Below are 27,589 nucleotides of genomic sequence, written 5' to 3' on the forward strand. Positions count from 1 at the left end.
GTGGAGCCCATTAGAGTGAGATTTTACTTTGATGATGCAACCTATCCTTTGTTCTTAGCATAACCACAAGCAGGTGGAGTAAGGCATTTTCCACCCATCCGACTTGGCCCCACCCTAGTGGAACCATGACATCATGAGAAACTAGCTAGCTGTAGATTTGAAATGTAAAACTGTAAAGCTTGGTTAGCTTGGTTCATGTTCAAAACTTTCATTTTCATCGTGGAAAAATCACTGATGCGTGCTGAGTCTTTGCTTCTGAACGCACAGCAAAGGGAAATTTGAAGCTTCATTCTCTTCTACTTTCATTTTCTGTTTAGGCTCTGGTGTATTCTCATCAGCTGTTATCAACTATTAGCCACAGATAGGAGAAGAATTTTTTTTATTATGCAAAATAATGGCATCTAGTCAGCAGTCTCTTTAGGCACATCTTGCAAAACATGAATGCTCGTGATGATAATGAATTGAATTAGTAACAGCTTCAGCTTACCTTAGTCCTGGTATGAGGCTAAGTTAACCGTTTGGCAGTCAGCAACAGTGACCCAGCCAGTTTCATGCTTCTAGAAACTGTAGACATTGATTGACAGCTTGAAATAGTTCCATGAGCAATGGAATTAAAACTGATATCATTATAGATAACTAGATTTACTGGTTGGATTTTCTAGGATATGTTATCCTGTATGTGCAGTGTAATTTACAGTTTTGGGAGGGAATCTGTACAAGGTGATGTCATTACATATCCTTTTACCTATTGTTAACCAGTTACAGGCTCTGTGTCTAGCTTGAGAATTTCTGTTTCATTCAGATTTATAGAAAGCAAAGTTGTGATACCATTCACCAACATTATTTAGGCTTGAGAAAAAGTCTGACTCAAAATCCATTCCTCAAGGAACATCACTGTTTAGATGATTATTGGAATGTCATTTCTCGGTGGAAAACATAAGAATGCAGAATATTGAATTTGATGAAGCTGTTTTATTACAATCTGGGATATAACATCTATTTTGTTACTAATATCAGTAGTATTCTCACTTTTTTTTTCTTTACATGTGAGAGAGTGACAAGCTCCCTGAAATGTCTGATTAATGATTAATTGTAGATTTTTAAATACTAACTGGACCTGAATGGGAGTCTTGAACATGTAGAAGTCACTTCCTGGCATATTATTAATAACAGATTGCATGATTTTTATGATATATTTGTTCTCATAATAGTGGTTAACATAATCATTAAACATATAGTCAGGTATTGTATTCTTTTTCTCAAATCTAAGTTTGTAATTCTTTCTTTTTTGTCATAGATTCCTTTTCATACCACCAGCTGTCTCTTTCTAATACTCAAATTGTCCTAGTCCAGTGATTATTAAGATTGTTTTCTGTTGTATAGGTTTTGAATGCTGTAAATACTAGTCTTCAGTGGGGTTCACCTTCTGGCCAAGCCTACTACAAGAAGACAGACACAGTGAGCCCTGATGGTACTGGGCAAGTAGCATCAGCTTATGCTGGACATCCCTGGTCAACACATCCTGCTCAGCCATATCTTCATCCACCTCAGGGTTATAGTAATACATGCTCTAGCGGGACAGTTTATGGGACAGTCAGCAAGCAGTGTAGTGGTAGAGAAGTTTCCTGTAGTACAGATCAGTGGAGTGATTTTGGTGCTAAACAGAACACTGATGCAGTAAGTAAAACTGACACTCCAATTGAAGGAAGAACACACAGTTCTGTTGGACATTGGAATAGAAGTGCCTCAGATTGGTCAAGTGGAGGATCCTACATATCTAGCATAGACGATTTTGACATGGCTTCCCGAGACCGTACCCAAGAGTTTGCACGGATTGTGCGCTCACAGCAAGGAAGTTATTCAAATGGTGTCTTACCTCACAGTGAGGGCAAGCGACCAAGAGATCTACGTCAGTATAAGGATTTCATGCAGAGATCCAAGTGAGTGATGTGATTTACAGATTGTATTATTAATAGTCAGTAGAAATTATAGTTTTAGCATTGATTTAAGAAGAATGATTGAGTAGTGATCATGTAAACAAATTTAGATGTAGTACATTCTCATTATTACTTCTTTGTGAAAACCTGCTTATGCAGTTCTGACAGGAAGTTCTAAACTGGTAAGGTTCCATCTCTTGAACTTGAATTTTAACTTTCAAATGATATTTAAGCTTTTGTATAATGTCAGCTTTCATAATTTTTCACCTTTTAGTTTATTCCATTCATCCCGTATTCTGATACCAGTGCTAAAATTGTACTTCATATCTTTTTTAACAAACTTTTCGTTTACCCTAATCCTTCCTGCTTGTACACATGCCTCCTGAAATCATTTAGTAACCATCCTAAATGCAGTAGGACCTTTCTCTCAGTATCATTGTATGCTTAAGATTCATAGAATCCATGTAAATCACTGTCTTTCATTATTTGTCGCAAATTCATCAAAGCAGACACTTGATCCACATTCCCTCACCTCATCTAAAACCACATTGCTCCTTTCCAGTTAGATGCTTTGTGCTGGTTACCACCCTGTCAGTTACTACTCTCCCATACACCTTTCCAAGTATACTCAACATACACCTCTGTAATTGGAACATTTACTTTTCTTTCTCTTGCTTTTATAGAGCGATATTATTCATGAATTGTGCCAGTCCTTGGGCATCTCTTCTTTTGCCATGAATATGTTAAACAGCCAAATACCCAATCATGGGCATTCTTACTCATTGTCAAAAAACTCATTTGCAATCATATCCATTTCTGTAGCTCTTCCACATTTCTTTCTTTTCTTTGCATCACTTGGTATGTTTCTTGTGCTTCACACACCACATCTGCCTCCATCTTACTTTACAGATTCATTGGTCTCTCTCACCCCTTCTTTCCCTGATAACATCCTTCCATCAGCTGTCCTCACTGTATAACCCATTTGTCTTGTTCTCACAATACTTACTTCTTTCCAAACATTTTCTTGTTCTCTCATTCTCTCTGAAGTTTGTTATTAGTGTCTCGCCCATCTTTCTTTTGCTCTATTTTTAACTCTTTACCTTTATTGCTTTCTCCAATACTCTTCTTGATCACTTCACTCTTTCCTTACACATTCTGTCTGTACACTTCAGTTTTCTCAAGCATTTTCATGCTGTCTTTCCATTACTCACTACCATTTCTTATGATGACATAGCCCAACTTCTTGTCACACACTTAACCCACAAGTTCCAGTGGCATTTCCCTTAATACTTTTTGCTCCTTTTCCACTTCTTCTTGTATCATTTATCTTATCCCACTAACCTCTTTCCCAAGTTTTCTCGCATTCACCTCTTCTGTCACGTCATACCGTCTTTTCCTTTAACCACCACAAATTTTTTCTTTAATTGCAAGCAAAAAATTATGACATTGCACCTGGTGCCTCTCTGATCAAGTTGATGTCAAAAACATCTCCTCTGTTCATTAAGAACAAGCCGCAGTTTCATGTTACCCTTTGCAAATGATATAAGAAGTACAAAATCACATTAATAGAGTATGGTGAAAGGCCACAAAGACATCAGTAAACTCTTTAACTGGGAAACTGAGAACAATGTGCTTTTCAATGGAGTTAAGTTTCAAATCATCTCATCATATGGGGATATTGAAGAATTCAAAAAATACAGAATACTGAACAGACACTGGCACTATCATAAACCAGTTGAATAATGTGAAAGGCTTTGCAGTAATGATAGTTAGTGACCTAGCCTTCAATGAACACAACAAAACAAAAGGATGGCAGGCTGGATCCTGCAGACTTTCATGATAAAGGAAAAAAAACACCATTTATGATATTCAAGTCACAAATTCTTTCTCTAATTCAATATTGCTGTATTCTAGTATCACCCCACAAGGAGGGTGAAATTTTGGTGTAAGAAAGTGTTCAGAAATCTTTCTGAGCCCATTTTGATTTTGTAGAGGGACAAAATTACTGGTAATGGCTGAAATCTACCTACCATTCCGTACATGATCAATCCTCAAGTCACAAATTGTCCTCAAGCATTTCATTTCCAACACATCCACCCCTTCTATTCTGTAGCATGTAGGGTTCATGCACATGCATGTTTCTTCACCCACCCTTTGGTACACTAAAGCTCCCATCGTTCCAGCTGCTGCCATGCTCACTCCATATCTTTCATGTTCTCTCCTTTGTCTTGCTGAACCTTGTAACCTTACTTTTTATTATTATTATTTAATTATTGTACTTTGTCGCTGTTTCCTGCGTTAGTGAGGAAGCACAAGGAAACACATGAAAGAATGGCCCAACCCACCCACATACAATACACATGTATATACATACACATCGGCACACGCACATATGCATACCTATACATCTCAATGTATACATATATATACACACACAGACATATACATATATACACATATACATAATTCATACTGTTTGCCCTTATTCATTCCCATAGCCACTCCGCCACACATGAAAGAACAACCCCCTCCCCCCGCATGTGTGCGAGGTAGTGCTAGGAGAAGACAACAAAGGCCACATTCGTTCACACTCAGTTTCTAGCTGTCATGTATAATGCACTGAAACCACAGCTTCCTTTCCACATCTAGGCCCTACAAAACTTTCCATGGTTTACCCCAGACACTTCACATGCCCTGGTTCAATCCATTGACAGCACAGTGATCCCAGTATACCACATCGTTCCAATTCACTCTAGTCCTTGCACGCCTTTCACCCTCCTGCATGTTCAGGCCTTGATCACTCAAAATCTTTTTCACTCCATCCGTCCACCTCTAGTTTGGTCTCCCACTTCTCGTTCCCTCCACCTCTTTTTTCTTTATTCCTCTTTGTCAGTCTTTCCTCACTCATTCTCTCCATGTGACCAAACCATTTCAAAACACCCTCTTCTGCTCTCTCAACCACACTATTTATTACCACAAATCTCTCTTACCCTTTCATTACTTACTCGATCAAACCACCTCCCACCACATATTGTCCTCAAACATCTCATTTCCAGCACATCCACCCTCCTCCGCACAACTCTATCTATAGCCCACACCTCGCAACCATATAACATTGTTGAAACCACCATTCCTTCAAATATACCCATTTTTGCTTTCGAAGATAACGTTCTCGACTTCCACACATTTTTCAACTATCCCAGTACTTTCGCCCCCTCCCCCACCCTGTGATTCACTTCCGCTTCCATGGATCCATCCACTGCCAAATCCACTCCCAGATATTCAAAACACTTCACTTCCTCCAGTTTTTCTCCATTCAAACTTACCTCCCAATTGACTTATCCCTCAACCATACTGTACCTAATAACCTTGCTCTTATTCACATTTACTCTCAGCTTTCTTCTTTCACACACTTTACCAAACTCAGTCACCAGCTTCTGCAGTTTCTCACCTGAATCAGCCACCAGCGCTGTATCATCAGCAAACAACAACTGACTCACTTCCCAAGCTCTCTCATAAACAGCAGTCTGCATACTTGCCCCTCTTTCCAAAACTCTTGCATTCACCTCCCTAACAACCCCATCCATAAACAAATTAGACAACCAGGGAGACATCACACACCCCTGCCGCAAACCTACATTCACTGAGAACCAATCACTTTCCTCTCTTCCTATAAGTACACATGCCTTACATCCACAATAAAAACTTTTCACTGCTTCTAACAACTTGCCTCCCACACCATATATTCTTAATGCCTTCCACAGAGCATCTCTTTCAACTCTGTCATATGCCTTCTCCAGATCCGTAAATGCTACGTACAGATCCATTTGCTTTTCTAAGTATTACTCATACATTCTTCAGAGCAAACACCTGATCCACACCTCCACTACCACTTCTGAAACCACACTGCTCTTCCTCAATCTGATGCTCAGTACATGTCTTTACCCTCTCAATCAATACCCTCACATATAATTTCCCAGGAATACTCAACAAACTTATACCTCTGTAATTTGAGCACTCACTCTTATCCCCTTTGCCTTTGTACAATGGCACTATGCAAACATTCCGCCATTCCTCAGGCACCTCACCATGAGTGATACATGCATTAGATAACCTTACCAACCAGTCAATAATACAGTCACCCCCTTTTTTGATAAATTCCACTGCAATACCATCCAAACCCGCTGCTTTGCCTGCTTTCATCTTTCACAAAGGTTTTACTACCTCTTCTCTGTTTACCAAATCATTCTCCCTATCCCTCTCACTTTGCACACCACCTCGACCAAAACACCCTATATCTGCCACTCTATCATCAAACACATTCAACAGACCTTCAAAAAACTCACTCCATCTCCTTCTCACATCACCACCACTTGTTATCACCTCCCTATGAGCCCCCTTTATTGATGTTCCCATTTGTTCCCTTGTCTTATGCAGTTTATTTACCTCCTACCAAATCATCTTTTTATTCTCCCTAAAATTTAATGATACTCTCTCACCCCAACTCTCATTTGCCCTCTTTTTCGCCTCTTGCACCTTTCTCTTGACCTCCTGCCTCTTTCTTTTATACATCTCCCAGCAGTCATTTGCATTAATTCCCAGCAAAAATTGTCCAAGTGCCTCTCTCTTCTCTTTCACTAATAATCTTACTTCTTCATCCCATCACTCACTACCCTTTCTAATCTGCCCACCTCCCACACTTCTCATGCCACAAGCATCTTTTGCACAAGCCATCTGCTTCCCCAAATGCTTCCCATTCCTCCCCTACTCCCCTTACGTCCTTTGTTCTCACCTTTTTCCATTCTGTACTCAGTCTCTCCTGGTACTTCCTCACATAAGTCTCCTTCCCAAGCTCACTTACTCTCACCACTCTCTTCACCCCAACATTCTCTCTTCTTTTTCTGAAAACCTCTACAAATCTTCACCTTCGCCTCCACAAGATAGTGATCAGACATCCCTCCAGTTGCACCTCTCAGCACAATAACACCCAAAAGTCTCTCTTTCGCGCGCCTATCAATTAACATGTAATCCAATAACGCTCTCCCGCCATCTCTCCTCAAACATACGTATACTTATGTATATCTCTCTTTTCAAACCAGGTATTCCCAATCACTAGTCCTTTTTCAGCACAAAACTACAAGCTCTTCACCATTTCCATTTACAACACTGAACACCCCATGTACACCAGTTATTTCCTCAACTGCCACATTACTCACCTTTGCATACAAATCACCCATCACTATAACTCGGTCTCATGCATCAAAACTACTAACACAGTCACTCGGCTACTCCCAAAACACTTGCCTCTCATGATCTTTCTTCTCATGCCCAGGTGCATATGCACCAATAATCACCCATCTCTCTCCATCAACTTTCAGTTTTACCCATATCAATCTAGAGTTTACTTTCTTATACTCTATCACATACTCCCACCACTCCTGTTTCAGGAGTAGTGCTACTGCTTCCCTTGCTCTTGTCCTCTCACTAACCCCTGACTTTACTCCCAAGACATTCCCAAACCACTCTTCCCCTTTACCCTTGAGCTTCGTTTCACTCAGAGCCAAAACATCCAGGTTCCTTTCCTCATACATACTACTTATCTCTCCTTTTTTCTCATCTTGGTTACATCCACACACATTTAGACACCCCAATCTGAGCCTTCAAGGAGGATGAGCACTCCCCGCATGACTCCTTCTGTTTCCCCGTTTAGAAAGTTAAAATACAAGGAGGGGAGGGTTTCTAGCCCCCCCGTTCCCATCCCCTTTAGTCGCCTTCTACGACACGTGAGGAATGCGTAGGAAGTATTCTTTCTCCCCATCCCCAGGGATAAAAAACCTTACTTTTATTCACATTAAATCCAAGTTCCCACTCATACACTCTTCCAAATTCAGACACAAGCTTCTCCTTTTTATACTTGTCTGTCATCAAACACATATTACCTGTGAATAGCAGTTGACTCACTTCCCAGCCCTGCCCTGCCCAAACTCCCAGCTTACTGTAGAGCAACCCCTTTGCCCAAGACTCTTGCATCTACTTCCCTCACTACCCTGTCCATAAACATTAAACAGCCATTGTGACATGACTCACTCTTGATACAGACACACCTTCACCTGGAACCACTCACCTTCCTCCCATCCTACTTGCACATATGACTTACTCCCTCAATGAAATCTCTTTACTGCTTCTCATACCCTCTTCCCATACCGCATGAGGTGCTATGTGTGACTAGTGCAAGTCTTAGATGTTAGTTTTGAGAAAATGTGTCAATTTTTTATATATAGATAGAAGGGGGCCAAGTAAGGATATTCCCTCAAAGACTCACTCCTCTATTCTTAACGCTACCTCACAAATGTGGGAAATGGCGAATATGTATGAGAACTACATTTTTTCTTTTTTTATTATACTTAGTCACTGTCTCTTGTGTGAACAAGGTAGCACAAGGAAACAGACAAAAGAATGTCCCAAACCCACCCATATCTGCATGTATATACATAAACACCCACACAAACATACCTATGCACTTCAACTTATACATACATGTACATACACAGACATATACATATATACGCAAGTACGTATTCATTCTGTACTCAGTCTCTCCTGGTACTTCCTCACACAAGTCTCCTTCCCAAGCTCACTTACTCTCACCACCCTCTTCACCCCAACATTCACTCTTCTTTTCTGAAAACCCATACAAATCTTCACCTTAGCCTCCACAAGATAATGATCAGACATCCCTCCAGTTGCACCTCTCAGCACATTAACATCCAAAAGTCTCTCTTTTGTGCGCCTGTCAATTAACACGTAATCCAATAACGCTCTCTGGCCGTCTCTCCTACTTACATACGTATACTAATGTATATCTCGCTTTTTAAACCAGGTATTCCCAATCACCAGTCCTTTTTCAGCACATAAATCTACAAGCTCTTCACCATTTCCATTTACAACACTGAAAACCCCATGTATAGCAATTATTCCCTCAACTGCCACATTACTCACCTTTGCATTCAAATCACGCATCACTATAACCCGGTCTCGTGCATCAAAACCACTAACACACTCATTCAGCTGCTCCCAAAACACTTGCCTCTCATGATCTTTCTTCTCATGCCCAGGTGCATATGCACCAATAATCACCCATCTCTCTCCATCAACTTTCAGCTTTACAGAATGGAAAAAGGTGAGAACAATGGAAGTAAGGGGAGTGGGGGAGGAATGGGATGTATTTAGGGAAGCAGTGATGGATTGCGCAAAAGATGCTTGTGGCATGAGAAGAGTGGGAGGTGGGTTGATTGGAAAGGGTAGTGAGTGGTGGGATGAAGAAGTAAGATTATTAGTGAAAGAGAAGAGAGAGGCATTTGGACGATTTTTGCAGGGAAAAAATGCAACTGAGTGGGAGATGTATAAAAGAAAGAGGCAGGAGGTCAAGAGAAAGGTGCAAGAGGTGAAAAAGAGGGCAAATGAGAGTTGGGGTGAGAGAGTATCATTAAATTTTAGAGAGAATAAAAAGATGTTCTGGAAGGAGGTAGATAAAGTGCGTAAGACAAGGGAGCAAATGGGAACTTCAGTGAAGGGCGCAAATAGGGAGGTGATAACAAGTAGTGGTGATGTGAGAAGGAGATGGAGTGAGTATTTTGAAGGTTTGTTGAATGTGTTTGATGATAGAGTGGCAGATATAGGGTGTTTTGGTCGAGGTGGTGTGCAAAGTGAGAGGGTTAGGGAAAATGATTTGGTAAACAGAGAAGAGGTAGTAAAAGCTTTGTGGAAGATGAAAGCCAGCAAGGCAACAGGTTTGGATGGTATTGCAGTGGAATTTATTAAAAAAGGAGGTGACTGTATTGTTGACTGGTTGGTGAGGTAATTTAATGTATTTATGCCTCATGGTGAGGTGCCTGAGGAATGGCGGAATGCTTGCATAGTGCCATTGTACAAAGGCAAATGGGATAAAAGTGAGTGCTCAAATTACAGAGGTATAAGTTTGCTGAGTATTCCTGGGAAATTATATGGGAGGGTATTGATTGAGAGGGTGAAGGCATGTACAGAGCATCAGATTCGGGGAAGAGCAGTGTGGTTTCAGAAGTGGTAGAGGATGTGTGGATCAGGTGTTTGCTTTGAAGAATGTATGTGAGAAATACTTAGAAAAGCAAATGGATTTGTATGTAGCAATTATGGATCTGGAGAAGGCATATGATAGAGTTGATAGAGATGCTGTGTGGGAGGTATTAAGAATATATGGTGTGGGAGACAAGTTGTTAGAAGCACTGAAAAGTTTTTAATCAAGGATGTAAGGCATGTGTACGTGTAGGAAGAGAGGAAAGGGATTGGTTCTCAGTGAATGTTGGTTTGTGGCAGGGATGTGTGATGTCTTCATGGTCGTTTAATTTGTTTATGGATGGGGTTGTTAGGGAGGTGAATGCAAGAGTTTTGGAAAGAGGAGCAAGTATGCAGTCTGTTGTGGATGAGAGAGCTTGGGAAGTGAGTCAGTTGTTGTTCGCTGATGATACAGTGCTGGTGGCTGATTCGGGCGAGAAACTGCAGAAGCTGGTGACTGAGTTTGGTAAAGTGTGTGAAAGATGAAAGCTGAGAGTAAATGTTAATAGGAACAAGGTTATTAGGTACAGCAGGGATGAGGGATAAGTCAGTTGGGAGGTAAGTTTGAATGGAGAAAAGCTGGAGGAAGTGAAGTGTTTTAGATATCTGGGAGTGGATCTGGCAGTGGAGGGAACTATGGAAGTGGAAGTGAATCATAGGGTGGGAAGGGGGGGTGAAAGTTCTGGAAGCGTTGAAGAATGTGTGAAAGTCGAGAACATTATCTCGGAAAGCAAAAATGGGTATGTTTGAAGGAATAGTGGTTCCAACAATGTTATATGGTTGCAAGGCGTGGACTATAGATAGAGTGGTGTGGAGGAGGGTGGATGTGCTGGAAATGAGATGTTTGAGGACAATATGTGGTGCGAGGTGGTTTGATTGAGTAAGTAATAATAGGGTAAGAGAGATGTGTGGTAATAAAAAGAGTGTGGTTCAGAGAGCAGAAGAGGGTGTTTTGAAATGGTTTGGTCAAATGGAGAGAATGAGTGAGGAAAGATTGACCAAGAGGATATATGTGTTAGAGGTGGAGGGAACGAGGAGAAGTGGGAGACCAAATTGGAGGTGGAAAGATGGAGTGAAAAAGATTTTGAGTGATCAGGGCCTGAATATGCAAGAGGGTGAAAGGCATCCAAGGAATAGAGTGAATTGGAACGATGTGGTATACCAGGGTCAACGTCCTGTCAGTGGATTGAACCAGGGCATGTGAAGCATCTGGAATAAACCATGGAAATTTTTGTGGGGCCCTGGATGTGGAAAGGGAGCTGTGGTTTCGGTGCATTATACATGACAGCTAGAGACTGAGTGTGAATGAATGTGGCCTTTGATGTCTTTTCCTAGCGCTACCTCTTGCACATGCGGGAGGAGGGGGTTGTCATTTCATGTGTGGCTGGGTGGTGACGGGAATGAATAAGGGCAGACTATGAATTATGTACATGTGTATATATGAATATGTCTGTGTGTGTATACATATGTGTATATGTTGAGATGTATAGGTATGTATATGTGCTGTGTATGGACGTGTATGTATATACATGCGTATGTTAATGAGTTGGGCCATTCTATCATCTGTTTCCTTGCGCTACCTCACTGACGTGGGAGACAGCAACAAAGTATAATAGATATAAGAATATAGATATATTAAAAAGCCACAGTGACATCACACAGCCCTGCCTCACATTTATATGTACCCCATAACTTTCGCTCGACTTTTCATCCAGTCTTACAAGTGCATTTGCTCCTCTGAAGAAGGCTTTTACACCATCCAGCAGTTGTCCCCCTAAATTATATATCCTTAACACATCCCACAAAGCATTCCACTCTGCTCTGGCATAGGCTTTCTCCAGATCCATAAAAGCTGCATACAACTTCTTACCTTTTGCTAAATACTTTTCTATTGTCATCTTTATTACAAAAATCTGATCCATGCATCCCTTACCTCATAAAACCCCCTTGCTCTTCACTTATTTTGCTTTCAGTCACTCCCATCTCTCTGTTGGGTCATATTCTTGCATACACAGATTTATTCCTCTGTAATTGCTGCCTACATCCTTAGCACCTTTTCCTTTGAATAAAGAAACAGTAATAGCTTTCATCCAATCCTCAGGCACAGCCTTCTGTTTCCATGATAGATTACATATGCATCCACTCTATCACACTTTCTCCTCCATACTTCAGTATTTCAGCTGTAATCCCATTCACTCCAGATGCTTTTCCTACCTTCAGCCTCATTATTGCTGTTCTTACCTCCCATTTGCTATAGGCCCCTGCTCTTGTATCCTCTTCTTCCCTCCTCCATAACCATGCATGTAACAAGCTGCTGTCTCCCCTTTTCCCCACATCATCAGTTCTTCAAAATATTCTTTCCATTTTCCTTTCTCCTTCTTTTGATTCAGCAATTCCCTTTACTTACTTCCCACATTACCATTTCCACTCTTACATCCACCTCTTTCCTTTTTCACCTCCTTCCAGTAGTTTCTGATCATCCTGAAATTTTTCACATAACTTTCTTTCAAAATCTTCATCTGCTCTTTCTTTGCTTTCCCATATAATCTTAGCATTCCACTTACATATTTTGTAGTCTTCCTTTTTTGAATTTCCATTGGTACATTCCTATTAACCAAATCCAGCATATGCCTTCTCTTCCTCAGCATTTCTGATCTCTTGTGTCCATGCATTGCCCTTTTTATTCCTGTATCTCACTACCTTTTATCCATAATCTAATGCAAACTGAGTTGTACTGAAGATATGTTACCAATTTTTCCTTAATCCTATTAAGAATTACCTTAATATAGCAGTATTGTATTGGATGAGCATGTTAAGGCTGGAAATATGGACTGCACAGAAATTTATAGGTAACATGGTTAACAAAAAAAATCTGACATATGGGGCCCATTAAGCACAGGACTCCCTTTCCTTGATTTGCAGTTATTTACAGATTGTTGATTATCCACACAGAACTACACAACTGACTGTGTTTTTAGATGTGAATAAGGGCTAAATGTTCTGGCAAAAGTCATCTGAAAAAGTTTTCACTGCCATAGAATAATTGAAAAGGTAATCCCATAGGAATAAGATAAACCATTAGTTATCAGAATGCTCCTGGTGCTTATAGGTTTTATTGTACCTCTTACATTGCTTACTTTCATTTCAGGTTGATAGGAAGAAATATCTCAAGTACCTATGCCAAGTTAGAGAAATTAACACATTGTAAGTAATGAAGATTTTCAGTATTGTTGCTCATCATTTCCTCCTCTTTTAACCTTACATTTCTGCCTTACAGACTTGAATTCACTGCTGCTGTCTGCTTGATGTATCCCTTACTTATTTTGTTTCTCAAGTATGCTCCTTTTGCAGAAGGAATTTTACCTTACATCATTTCCTGCACTTTCCCTGTGGCCTCTGGTTGTATTTACAAAGAACTGGTTTATTGACAACATTGTGACCATTTGGGAATTTAAAGCTTGGATATCATCTCTCCCCTTGTCATTGTCTTCTCAAATTATAGCTTTTAAGGCCTTGTACTTTCTTTTAACCATTCATCACCATTCATTTCTATATGTTCCATCAAAAGAGGAGACCAATGTGCAGAAGTTTTTTCTAGCTTGATTCAGATATACATCATGTAGTTGGAATATTGAAGATCCATATTCTTGGGAACCAGGCATTGCTTTGATTTTGGAATGTTAGGGGCTCAGAATGTCCACAGGCCTCAGATTATGGTCTAAACATTTAACCTTAAGTGTGTTTTGTATACCAAATGTAAATTTGATATTTGTAGTAAGTGTATACTGTATAAAGGACATGATAAAAGATCACAGAAATTTAAAAATGGAAATTCATATTTCAAGGTGGTGGTAATCTTGAGTGTGCTGGACCATGGAGTTTGGGATTTTATGGATTTTTGATATGTGGATTTCAGTATTCTACATATGTGTATATTTCTCAGAATCTTATGGGTCTTTTTATTAGCAAATCCATTCACTGTCAACACAAGTATATTTACTGTATGCTTTACCTTTATCTGTTAAATTGTGCCCTAATACAATTGGCTCGTAAATCTACATGAATTTGCTTTGTCGTTGTCTCCCACGCTAGCGAGGTAGCGCAAGGAAACAGACAAAAGAATTGGCCCAACACACCCACATACACATGTATATACATACACGTCCATACACGCACATATACATACCTATACATCTCAATTATACATATATATACACACATAGACATATACATATATACACATGTACATAATTCATACTATCTGCCTTTATTTATTTCCATCGCCACCCCGCCACACAAGAAATAACAACCCCTTCCCCCCTCATTTGCGTGAGGTAGCGCTAGGAAAAAACAACAAAGGCCACATTCGTTCACACTCAGTCTCTAGCTGTCATGAAATAATGCACCGAAACCCCAGCTCCTTTTCCACATCCAGGCCCCACAGAACTTTCCCTGGTTTACCCCAGGCGCTTCACATGCCATGGTTCAATCCATTTGCATGTATATTTATATTTATTTATTTTGCTTTGTCGCTGTCTCCCACGTTTGCGAAGTAGCGCAAGGAAACAGACGAAAGAAATGGCCCAACCCACCCACATACACATGTATATACATGTCCACACACGCAAATATACATACCTATACATGTCCACACACGCAAATATACATACCTATACATCTCAGCGTATACATGTATATACACACACAGACATATACATATATACACATGTACATAATACATACTGTCTCCCTTTATTCATTCCCATCGCCACCCTGCCACACACGAAATAACAACCCCCTCCCCCCAAATGTGCGTGAGGTAGCACTAGGAAAAGACAACAAAGGCCACATTTGTTCACACTCAGTCTCTAGCTTTCATGTAATAATGGACCAAAACCACAGCTCCCTTTCCACATCTAGGCCCCACAGAACTTTCCATGGTTTACCCCAGACGCTTCACATACCCTGGTTCAATCCATTGACAGCACGTCGTCCCCGGTATACCACATCGTTCCAATTCACTCTATTTCATGCTCCTGCATGTTTAGGCCCCGATCACTCAAAATCTTTTTCACTCCATCCTTCCACCTCCAATTTGGTCTCCCACTTCTCCTCGTTCCCTCCACTTCTACACATATATCCTCTTGGTCGATCTTTCCTTACTCATTCTCTCCATGTGACCAAACCATTTCAAAACACCCTCTTCTGCTTTCTCAACCACAGTCGTTTTATTACCTCACATCTCTCTTACCCTATTATTACTTACTCAATCAAACCATCTCACACCACATATTGTCTACAAACATCTCATTTTCAGCATATCCACCCTCCTCCGCACAACCCTATCCATAGCCCACACCTCGCAACCATATAACATTGTTGGAACCACTATTCCTTCAAACATACCCATATTTGCTTTCCGAGATAATGTTCTCGACTTCCACACATTTTTCAACGCTCCCAGAACTTTCGCCCCCTCCCCCACCCTATGATTCACTTCCACTTCTATGGTTCTATCCGCTGCCAAATCCACTCCCAGATATCTAAAACACTTCACTTCCTCCAGTTTTTCTCCATTCAAACTTACCTCCCAGTTGACTTGTCCCTCAACCATACTGTACCTAATAACCTTTCTCTTATTCACATTTACTCTCAGCTTTCTTCTTTCACACACTTACCAAACTCAGTCACCAGCTTCTGCAATGTCTCACACGAATCAGCCACCAGCGCTGTATCATCAGCGAACAACAACTGACTCGCTTCCCAAGCTCTCTCATCCACAACAGACTGCATACTTGCCCCTCTTTCCAAAACTCTTGCATTCACCTCCCTGACAACACCATCCATAAACAAATTAAACAACCAAGGAGACATCACACACCCTTGCCGCAAACCTACATTCACTGAGTACCAATCACTTTCCTCTCTTCCTACATGTACACATGCCTTTCATTCTCGATAAAACCTTTTCACTGCTTCTAACAACTTGCCTCCCACACCATATATTCTTAATACCTTCCACAGAGCATCTCTATCAACTGTATTATATGCCTTCTCCACATCCATAAATGCTACATACAAATCCATTTGCTTTTCTAAGTACTTCTCGCATACATTCTTTGAAGCAAACACCTGATCCACACATTTTCTACCACTTCTGAAACCACACTGCTCTTCCCCAATCTGATGCTCTGTACATGCCCTCACCCTCTCAATCAACATCCTCCCATACAATTTCCCAGGAATACTCAACAAACTTATACCTCTGTAATTTGAGCACTCACTTTTATCCCCTTTGCCTTTGTACAATGGCACTATGCAAGCATACCGCCAATCCTCAGGCACCTCACCATGAGACATAATTACATTAAATAACCTTACCAACCAGTCAACAATACAGTCACCCCCTTTTTTTGATAAATTCTACTGCAATACCATCCAAACCCACCGCCTTGCTGGCTTTCATCTTCCGCAAAGCTTTTACTACCTCTTCTCTATTTACTGAATCATTTTCCCTAACCCTCTCACTTTGCACACCACCTTGACCAAAACACTCTATATCTGCCACTCTGTCATCAAACACATTCAACAAACCTTCAAAATACCCACTCCATCTCCTTCTCACCTCACCACTACTTGTTATCACCTCCCCATTAGCCCCCTTCACTGAAGTTCCCATTTGCTCCCTTGTCTTACGCACTTAATTTACCTCCTTCCAAAACATCTTTTTATTCTCCCTAAAATTTAATGATACTCTCTCCCCCTAAATCTCATTTGCCCTCTTCTTCACCTCTTGCACCTTTTTCTTGACTTCCTGTCTCTTTCTTTTATACCTCTCCCAGTCATTTGCATTATTTCCCTACAAAAGTCGTCCAAATGCCTCTCTCTTCTCTTTCACTAATAATCATACTTCTTCATCCCACCACTGACAACCCTTTCTAATCTGCCCACCTCCCACGCTTCTCATGCCACAAGCATCTTTTGCGCAATCCATCACTGCTTCCCTAAATACATCCCATTTCTCCCCCACTCCCCTTGCGTCCTTAGTTCTCACCTTTTTCCATTCTGTACTCAGTCTCTCCCGGTACTTCCTAACACAAGTCTCCTTCCCAAACTCACTTCCTCTCGCTACTCTTTACCCCAGCGTTCTCTCTTCATTTCTGAAAACCTCTACATATCTTCACCTTTGCTTACACAAGAAAATGATCAGACATCCCTCCAGTTGCACCTCACAGCACATTAACATCCAAAAGTCTCTCTTTCGCGTGCCTATCAATTATCACGTAATCTAATAACGCTCTCTGGCCATCTCTCCTACTTACATACGTATACTTATGTATATCTCTTTTTTTAAACCAGGTATTCCCAATCACCAGTCCTTTTTCAGCACATAAATCTAAAAGCTCCTCACCATTTCCATTTACAACACTGAACACCCCATGTACACCAATTATTCCCTCAACTGCCATATTTCTCGCCTTTGCATTCAAATCGCCCATCAATATAACCTGGTCTCATGCATCAAAACTACTAACACACTCATTCAGTTGCTCCAAAAACACTTGCCTCTCATGATCTTTCCCAGGTGCATATGCACCAGTAATCACCCATCTCTCTCCATCAACTTTCAGTTTTACCCATATCAATCTAGAGTTTACTTTCTTACACTCTATCACGTACTCCCACCACTCCTGTTTCAGGAGTAGTGCTACTGCTTCCCTTGCTCTTGTCCTCTCACTAACGCCTGACATTACTCCCAAGACATTCCCAAACCACTCTTCCCCTTTACCCTTGAGCTTCGTGTCACTCAGAGCCAAAACATCCAGGTTCCTTTCCTCAAACATACTACCTATCTCTCCTTTTTTCTTATCTTATCCACACACATTTAGACACCCCAATCTGAGCCTTCTAAGAGGATACATATGTATATTTGCGTGTGTGGACGTATGTATATACATGTGTATGGGGGTGGGTTGGGCCATTTCTTTCGTCTGTTTCCTTGCGGTACCTCGCAAACGTGGGACACAGCGACAAAGCAAAAAATATATATATATATTGGATTGGATGGTATTGCAGTGGAATTTATTAAAAAAGGGGGTGACTGTATTGTTGACTGGTTGGTAAGGTTATTTAATGTATGTATGACCCATGGTGAGGTGCCTGAGGATTGGCGGAATGCGTGCATAGTGCCATTGTACAAAGGCAAAGGGGATAAGAGTGAGTGCTCAAATTACAGAGGTATAAGTTTGTTGAGTATTCCTGGTAAATTATATGGGAGGGTATTGATTGAGAGGGTGAAGGCATGTACAGAGCATCAGATTGGGGAAGAGCAGTGCGGTTTCAGAAGTGGTAGAGGATGTGTGGATCAGGTGTTTGCTTTGAAGAATGTATGTGAGAAATACTTAGAAAAGCAAATGGATTTGTATGTAGTATTTATGGATCTGGAGAAGGCATATGATAGAGTTGATAGAGATGCTCTGTGGAAGGTATTAAGAATATATGGTGTGGGAGGCAAGTTGTTAGAAGCAGTGAAAAGTTTTTATCGAGGATGTAAGGCATGTGTACGTGTAGGAAGAGAGGAAAGTGATTGGTTCTCAGTGAATGTAGGTTTGCGGCAGGGGTGTGTGATGTCTCCATGGTTGTTTAATTTGTTTATGGATGGGGTTGTTAGGGAGGTAAATGCAAGAGTCCTGGAAAGAGGGGCAAGTATGAAGTCTGTGGGGGATGAGAGAGCTTGGGAAGTGAGTCAGTTGTTGTTCGCTGATGATACAGCGCTGGTGGCTGATTTATGTGAGAAACTGCAGAAGCTGGTGACTGAGTTTGGTAAAGTGTGTGGAAGAAGAAAGTTAAGAGTAAATGTGAATAAGAGCAAGGTTATTAGGTACAGTAGGGTTGAGGGTCAAGTCAATTGGGAGGTGAGTTTGAATGGAGAAAAACTGGAGGAAGTGAAGTGTTTTAGATATCTGGGAGTGGATCTGTCAGCGGATGGAACCATGGAAGCGGAAGTGGATCATAGGGTGGGGGAGGGGGCGAAAATTTTGGGAGCCTTGAAAAATGTGTGGAAGTCGAGAACATTATCTCGGAAAGCAAAAATGGGTATGTTTGAAGGAATAGTGGTTCCAACATCTTTCCACCTCCAATTTGGTCTCCCTCTTCTCCTCGTTCCCTCCACCTCCGACACATATATCCTCTTGGTCAATCTTTCCTCACTTATTCTCTCCATGTGCCCAAACCACTTCAAAACACCCTCTTCTGCTCTCTCAACCACGCTCTTTTTATTTCCACACATCTCTCTTACCCTTACGTTACTCACTCGATCAAACCACCTCACACCACACATTGTCCTCAAACATCTCATTTCCAGCACCTCCATCCTCCTGCGCACAACTCTATCCATAGCCCACGCCTCGCAACCATACAACGTTGTTGGAACCACTATTCCTTCTCCTTCAAACATACCCATTTTTGCTTTCCGAGATAATGTTCTCGACTTCCACACATTCTTCAAGGCCCCCAGAATTTTCGCCCCCTCCCCCACCCTATGATCCACTTCCGCTTCCATGGTTCCATCCGCTGTCAGATCCACTCCCAGATATCTAAAACACTTCACTTCCTCCAGTTTTTCTCCATTCAAACTCACCTCCCAATTGACTTGACCCTCAACCCCTCAACCCTACTGTACCTAATAACCTTGCTCTTATTCACATTTACTCTTAACTTTCTTCTTCCACACACTTTACCAAACTCAGTCACCAGCTTCTGCAGTTTCTCACATGAATCAGCCACCAGCGCTGTATCATCAGCGAACAACAACTGACTCACTTCCCAAGCTCTCTCATCCCCAACAGACTTCATACTTGCCCCTCTTTCCAAAACTCTTGCATTTACCTCCCTAACAACCCCATCCATAAACAAATTAAACAACCATGGAGACATCACACACCCCTGCCGCAAACCTACATTCACTGAGAACCAATCACTTTCCTCTCTTCCTACACGTACACATGCCTTACATCCTCGATAAAAACTTTTCACTGCTTCTAACAACTTTCCTCCCACACCATATATTCTTAATACCTTCCACAGAGCATCTCTATCAACACTATCATATGCCTTCTCCAGATCCATAAATGCTACATACAAATCCATTTGCTTTTCTAAGTATTTCTCACATACATTCTTCAAAGCAAACACCTGATCCACACATCCTCTACCACTTCTGAAACCACACTGCTCTTCCCCAATCTGATGCTCTGTACATGCCTTCACCCTCTCAATCAATACCCTCCCATATAATTTACCAGGAATACTCAACAAACTTATACCTCTGTAATTTGAGCACTCACTCTTATCCCCTTTGCCTTTGTACAATGGCACTATGCACGCATTCCGCCAATCCTCAGGCACCTCACCATGAGTCATACATACATTAAATAACCTTACCAACCAGTCAACAATACAGTCACCCCCTTTTTTAATAAATTCCACTGCAATACCATCCAAACCTGCTGCCTTGCCAGCTTTCATCTTCCGCAAAGCTTTCACTACCTCTTCTCTGTTTACCAAATCATTTTCCCTAACCCTCTCACTTTGCACACCACCTCGACCAAAACACCCTATATCTGCCACTCTATCATCAAACACATTCAACAAACCTTCAAAATACTCACTCCATCTCCTTCTCACATCACCACTACTTGTTATCACCTCCCCATTTGCGCCCTTCACTGAAGTTCCCATTTGCTCCCTTGTCTTACGCACTTTATTTACCTCCTTCCAGAACATCTTTTTATTCTCCCTAAAATTTAATGATACTCTCTCACCCCAACTCTCATTTGCCCTTTTTTTCACCTCTTGCACCTTTCTCTTGACCTCCTGTCTCTTTCTTTTATACATCTCCCGCTCAATTGCATTTTTTCCCTGCAAAAATCGTCCAAATGCCTCTCTCTTCTCTTTCACTAATACTCTTACTTCTTCATCCCACCACTCACTACCCTTTCTAATCAACCCACCTCCCACTCTTCTCATGCCACAAGCATCTTTTGCGCAATCCATCACTGATTCCCTAAATACATCCCATTCCTCCCCCACTCCCCTTGCTTCTATTGTTCTCACCTTTTTCCATTCTGTACTCAGTCTCTCCTGGTACTTCCTCACACAGGTCTCCTTCTCAAGCTCACTTACTCTCACCACCCTCTTCACCCCAACATTCACTCTTCTTTTCTGAAAACCCATACAAATCTTCACCTTAGCCTCCACAAGATAATGATCAGACATCCCTCCAGTTGCACCTCTCAGCACATTAACATCCAAAAGTCTCTCTTTCGCACGCCTGTCAATTAACACGTAATCCAATAACACTCTCTGGCCATCTCTCCAACTTACATAAGTATACTTATGTATATCTCGCTTTTTAAACCAGGTATTCCCAATCATCAGTCCTTTTTCAGCACATAAATCTACAAGCTCTTCACCATTTCCATTTACAACACTGAACACCCCATGTATACCAATTATTCCCTCAACTGCCACATTACTCACCTTTGCATTCAAATCACCCATCACTATAACCCGGTCTCGTGCATCAAAACCACTAACACACTCATTCAGCTGCTCCCAAAACACTTGCCTCTCTTGATCTTTCTTCTCATGCCCAGGTGCATATGCACCAATAATCACCCATCTCTCTCCATCAACTTTCAGTTTTACCCATATTAATCGAGAATTTACTTTCTTACACTCTATCACATACTCCCACATATACTCCCATATATTATATATATATATATATATATATATATATATATATATATATATATATATATATATATATATATATATATATATATGATATATATATATATATGTGATGTCTCCATGGTTGTTTAATTTGTTTATGGATGGGGTTGTTAGGGAGGTAAATGCAAGAGTCTTGGAAAGAGGGGCAAGTATGAAGTCTGTTGGGGATGAGAGAGCTTGGGAAGTGAGTCAGTTGTTGTTCGCTGATGATACAGCGCTGGTGGCGGATTCATGTGAGAAACTGCAGAAGCTGGTGACGGAGTTTGGTAAAGTGTGTGGAAGAAGAAAGTTAAGAGTAAATGTGAATAAGAGCAAGGTTATTAGGTACAGTAGGGTTGAGGGTCAAGTCAATTGGGAGGTGAGTTTGAATGGAGAAAAACTGGAGGAAGTGAAGTGTTTTAGATATCTGGGAGTGGATCTGGCAGCGGATGGAACCATGGAAGCAGAAGTGGATCATAGGGTGGGGGAGGGGGCGAAAATTTTGGGAGCCTTGAAAAATGTGTGGAAGTCGAGAACATTATCTCGGAAAGCAAAAATGGGTATGTTTGAAGGAATAGTGGTTCCAACAATGTTGTATGGTTGCGAGGCGTGGGCTATGGATAGAGTTGTGCGCAGGAGGATGGATGTGCTGGAAATGAGATGTTTGAGGACAATGTGTGGTGTGAGGTGGTTTGATCGAGTAAGTAACGTAAGGGTAAGAGAGATGTGTGGAAATAAAAAGAGCGTGATTGAGAGAGCAGAAGAGGGTGTTTTGAAATGGTTTGGGCACATGGAGAGAATGAGTGAGGAAAGATTGACCAAGAGGATATATGTGTCGGAGGTGGAGGGAACGAGGAGAAGAGGGAGACCAAATTGGAGGTGGAAAGATGGAGTGAAAAGGATTTTGTGTGATCGGGGCCTGAACATGCAGGAGGGTGAAAGGAGGGCAAGGAATAGAGTGAATTGGAGCGATGTGGTATACAGGGGTTGACGTGCTGTCAGTGGATTGAATCAAGGCATGTGAAGCGTCCGGGGTAAACCATGGAAAGCTGTGTAGGTATGTATATTTGCGTGTGTGGACGTGTGTATGTACATGTGTATCGGGGGGGGTTGGGCCATTTCTTTCGTCTGTTTCCTTGCGCTACCTCGCAACCGCGGGAGACAGCGACGAGGTATAAAAAAAAAAAAAAATATATATATATATATATATATATATATATATATATATATGAAAAAAAGGGCAAATGAGAGTTGGGGTGAGAGACTATCAGTAAATTTTAGGGAGAATAAAAAGATGTTCTGGAAGGAGGTAAATAGGGTGCGTAAGACAAGGGAGCAAATGGGAACTTCAGTGAAGGGCGTAAATGGGGAGGTGATAACAAGTAGCGGTGATGTGAGAAGGAGATGGAATGAGTATTTTGAAGGTTTGTTGAATGTGTCTGATGACAGAGTGGCAGATATAGGGTGTTTTGGTCGAGGTGGTGTGCAAAGTGAGAGGGTTAGGGAAAATGATTTGGTAAACAGAGAAGAGGTAGTAAAAGCTTTGCGGAAGATGAAAGCCGGCAAGGCAGCAGGTTTGGATGGTATTGCAGTGGAATTTATTAAGAAAGGGGGTGACTGTATTGTTGACTGGTTGGTAAGGTTATTTAATGTATGTATGACTCATGGTGAGGTGCCTGAGGATTGGCGGAATGCGTGCATAGTGCCATTGTACAAAGGCAAAGGGGATAAGAGTGAGTGCTCAAATTACAGAGGTATAAGTTTGTTGAGTATTCCTGGTAAATTATATGGGAGGGTATTGATTGAGAGGGTGAAGGCATGTACAGAGCATCAGATTGGGGAAGAGCAGTGCGGTTTCAGAAGTGGTAGAGGATGTGTGGATCAGGTGTTTGCTTTGAAGAATGTATGTGAGAAATACTTAGAAAAGCAAATGGATTTGTATGTAGCATTTATGGATCTGGAGAAGGCATATGATAGAGTTGATAGAGATGCTCTGTGGAAGGTATTAAGAATATATGGTGTGGGAGGCAAGTTGTTAGAAGCAGTGAAAAGTTTTTATCGAGGATGTAAGGCATGTGTACGTGTAGGAAGAGAGGAAAGTGATTGGTTCTCAGTGAATGTAGGTTTGCGGCAGGGGTGTGTGATGTCTCCATGGTTGTTTAATTTGTTTATGGATGGGGTTGTAAAGGAGGTAAATGCAAGAGTCCTGGAAAGAGGGGCAAGTATGAAGTCTGTTGGGGATGAGAGAGCTTGGGAAGTGAGTCAATTGTTGTTCGCTGATGATACAGCGCTGGTGGCTGATTCATGTGAGAAACTGCAGAAGCTGGTGACTGAGTTTGGTAAAGTGTGTGGAAGAAGAAAGTTGAGAGTAAATGTGAATAAGAGCAAGGTTATTAGGTACAGTAGGGGTGAGGGTCAAGTCAATTGGGAGGTGAGTTTGAATGGAGAAAAACTGGAGGAAGTGAAGTGTTTTAGATATCTGGGAGTGGATCTGTCAGCGGATGGAACCATGGAAGCGGAAGTGGATCATAGGGTGGGGGAGGGGGCGAAAATTTTGGGAGCCTTGAAAAATGTGTGGAAGTCGAGAACATTATCTCGGAAAGCAAAAATGGGTATGTTTGAGGGAATAGTGGTTCCAACAATGCTGTATGGTTGCGAGGCGTGGGCTATGGATAGAGATGTGCGCAGGAGGATGGATGTGCTGGAAATGAGATGTTTGAGGACAATGTGTGGTGTGAGGTGGTTTGATCGAGTAAGTAACGTAAGGGTAAGAGAGATGTGTGGAAATAAAAAGAGCGTGGTTGAGAGAGCAGAAGAGGGTGTTTTGAAATGGTTTGGGCACATGGAGAGAATGAGTGAGGAGAGATTGACCAAGAGGATATATGTGTCGGAGGTGGAGGGAACGAGGAGAAGAGGGAGACCAAATTGGAGGTGGAAAGATGGAGTGAAAAAGATTTTGTGTGATCGGGGCCTGAACATGCACGAGGGTGAAAGGAGGGCAAGAAATAGAGTGAATTGGAGTCGTGTGGTATACAGGGGTTGACGTGCTGTCAGTGGATTGAATCATGGCATGTGAAGCGTCTGGGGTAGACCATGGAAAGCTGTGTAGGTATGTATATTTGCGTGTGTGGACGTGTGTATGTACATGTGTGTGGGGGGGGGGGGTTGGGCCATTTATTTCGTCTGTTTCCTTGCGCTACCTCGCAAACGCGGGAGACAGCGACAAAGTATAAAAAAAAAAAAAAAAAAAAAATATATATATATATATATATATATATATATATATATATATTTCTTATTCAAACTATTTGTCATTTCCCGCATCAGCAAGGTAGCGTTAAGAACAGAGGACTGGGCCTCTGAGGGAACATCCTCACCTTGCCCCCTTCCCTGTTCCGTCTTTTGGAAAATTAAAAAAAAAAACAAGGGGAGGATTTCCAGCCCCCCGCTCCCTCCCCTTTTAGTCGCCTTCTACGACATGCAGGGAATACGTGGGAAGTATTCTTTCTCCCCTATCCCCAGGGATGAATATATATATCTTTCTTTCTTTCAAACTATTCGCCATTTCCCGCGTTAGCGAGGTAACCGAAAGCAAAACAATGGTAAGGGAATGCAGAGATGGAGTGTGGCTGTGAGGTATGGTGACTAGTGACAAGCCTGTTTGTGGATGATACTGTGTTGTTTGCTGAAAGTGAAGAAAAGTTACAGATGATTGTGTGTTCTATGATGTGTGTGTAACCATAGGTACTTAAAGGTCAGTGCTAGTAAAAATAAAGCAACAGTGTCTGAAAGAAAACTGAGTGAAAGTATACATGTTGCAAAACCCTACAACCATGGAGACATCACACACCCCTGCCGCAAACCTACATTCACTGAGAACCAATCACTTTCCTCTCTTCCTACACGTACACATGACTTGCATCCTCGATAAAAACTTTTCACTGCTTCTAACAAATTGCCTCCCACACCATATATTATTAATGCCTTCCACAAAGCATCTCTATCAACTCTATCATATGCTTTCTCCAGATCCATAAATGCTACATAAAAATCCATTTGCTTTTGTAAGTATTTCTCACATTTCTCACATACATTTTTCAAAGGAAACACTTGATCCACACATCTTCTACCACTTTTGAAACCACACTGCTCTTCCCCAATCTGATGCTCTGTACATGCCTTCACCCTCTCTATCAATACTCTCCCATATAATTTCCCAGGAATACTCAACAAACTTATACCTCTGTAATTTGAGCACTCACCTTTGTCCCTTTTGCCTTTGTACAGTGGCACTATGCAAGCACTCCGCCAATCCTCAGGCACCTCACCATGAGTCATACATACATTACATAACCTTACCAACCAGTCAACAATACAGTCACCCCCTTTTTAATGAATTCTACTGCAATACCATCCAAATCCGCTGCCTTGCCGGCTGTCACCTTCCGCAAAGCTTTTACAACCTCTTCTCTGTTTACCAAATCATTCTCCCTAACCCTCTCACTTTGCACACCACCTCGATCAAAACACCCTATATCTGCCACTCTGTCATCAAACACATTCAACAAACCTTCAAAATGCTCACTCCATCTCCTTCTCACATGACCACTACTTGTTATCACCTCCCCATTAGCCCTCTTCACTAAAGTTCCCATTAACATCTAAAAGTCTCTCTTTCGCACGGCTATCAATTAACACATATTCCAATGACGCTTTGTGGCCATCTCTCCTACTTACATACGTATACTTATGTATATCTCTTTTTAAACCAGGTATTCCCAATCACCAGTCCTTTTTCAGCACATAAATCTAAAAGCTCTTCACCATTTCCATTTACAACACTGAAAATCCCATATACACCAATTATTCCCTCAACTGCCACATTACTCACCTTTGCATTCAAATCACCCATCACTGTAACCCGGTCTCGTGCATCAAAACTACTAACACACTCACTCAGCTGCTCCCAAAACACTTGCCTCTCATGATCTTTCTTCTCATGCCCAGGTGCATATGCACCAATAATCACCCATCTCTCTCCATCCACTTTCAGTGGCAGCGGGTTTGGATGGTATTCAGTGGAATTTATTAAAAAAGGGGATGACTTTATTGGTGACTAGTTGGTAAGGTTATTTGATGTATGTATGACTCATCGTGAGGTGCCTGAGGATTGGCGGAATGCCTGCATAGTGCCGTTGTTCAAAGGCAAAGGGGATAAAATTGAGTGTTCAAATTACAGAGGTAAAAGTTTGTTCAGTATTCCTGGGAAATTATATGGGAGGGTATTAATTGAGAGGGTGAAGGCATGTACAGAGCATCAGATTGGGGAAGAGCAGTGTGGTTTCAGAAGTGGTAGAGGATGTGTAAATCAGGTGTTTGCTTTGAAGAATGTATGTGAGAAATACTCAGAAAAGCAAATGGATTTTTATGTAGCATTTATGGATCTGGACAACAATCTCAACAATCATCCCATTTACATTCAAAGCCTTCACATGCAGAAGCTTGTCCTTTATACTCACCAGCATAACTCTTAAACTCATGTTGCCTTTTAAGCCTTTTGTGCCTCATCATAGGCAAGCCACTGGCAGAGGGCAACTCCTGTGTAGTGTTTCTTGGAGATAGTTGGGCTCTCAGATTGTCCAAAAACCATAACCCTTGCAAACCTCAAGTATTTATCTATTTGAAAAAAAGAGAATTACTGTTGCCTTGATGGAGGCATAGCCTTCTGTTTCATGCTAAGTTATATATGAAGTGCATCTACATTATCACACTTTCTCCTCCTT

At 41.4% G+C, this 27,589-nt stretch overlaps 1 protein-coding gene across 1 annotated transcript in view; it reads left to right on the forward strand.

Moving 5' to 3' along the window:
• Positions 1-27,589, forward strand: part of Syx5 (syntaxin 5) — a 105,805-nt gene that overhangs the window by 11,236 nt on the left and 66,980 nt on the right. The window contains exons 3-4 of the mRNA XM_071672995.1: positions 1,384-1,940; positions 13,177-13,232. Of these exons, the coding sequence (XP_071529096.1) occupies positions 1,384-1,940; positions 13,177-13,232 (613 nt within the window). The remainder of the gene's footprint in view (positions 1-1,383; positions 1,941-13,176; positions 13,233-27,589) is intronic.

Source organism: Panulirus ornatus, chromosome 18 (genome assembly GCF_036320965.1).
Source record: "Panulirus ornatus isolate Po-2019 chromosome 18, ASM3632096v1, whole genome shotgun sequence".
In the NCBI taxonomy this organism is placed as follows: Eukaryota; Metazoa; Arthropoda; class Malacostraca; order Decapoda; family Palinuridae; genus Panulirus; species Panulirus ornatus.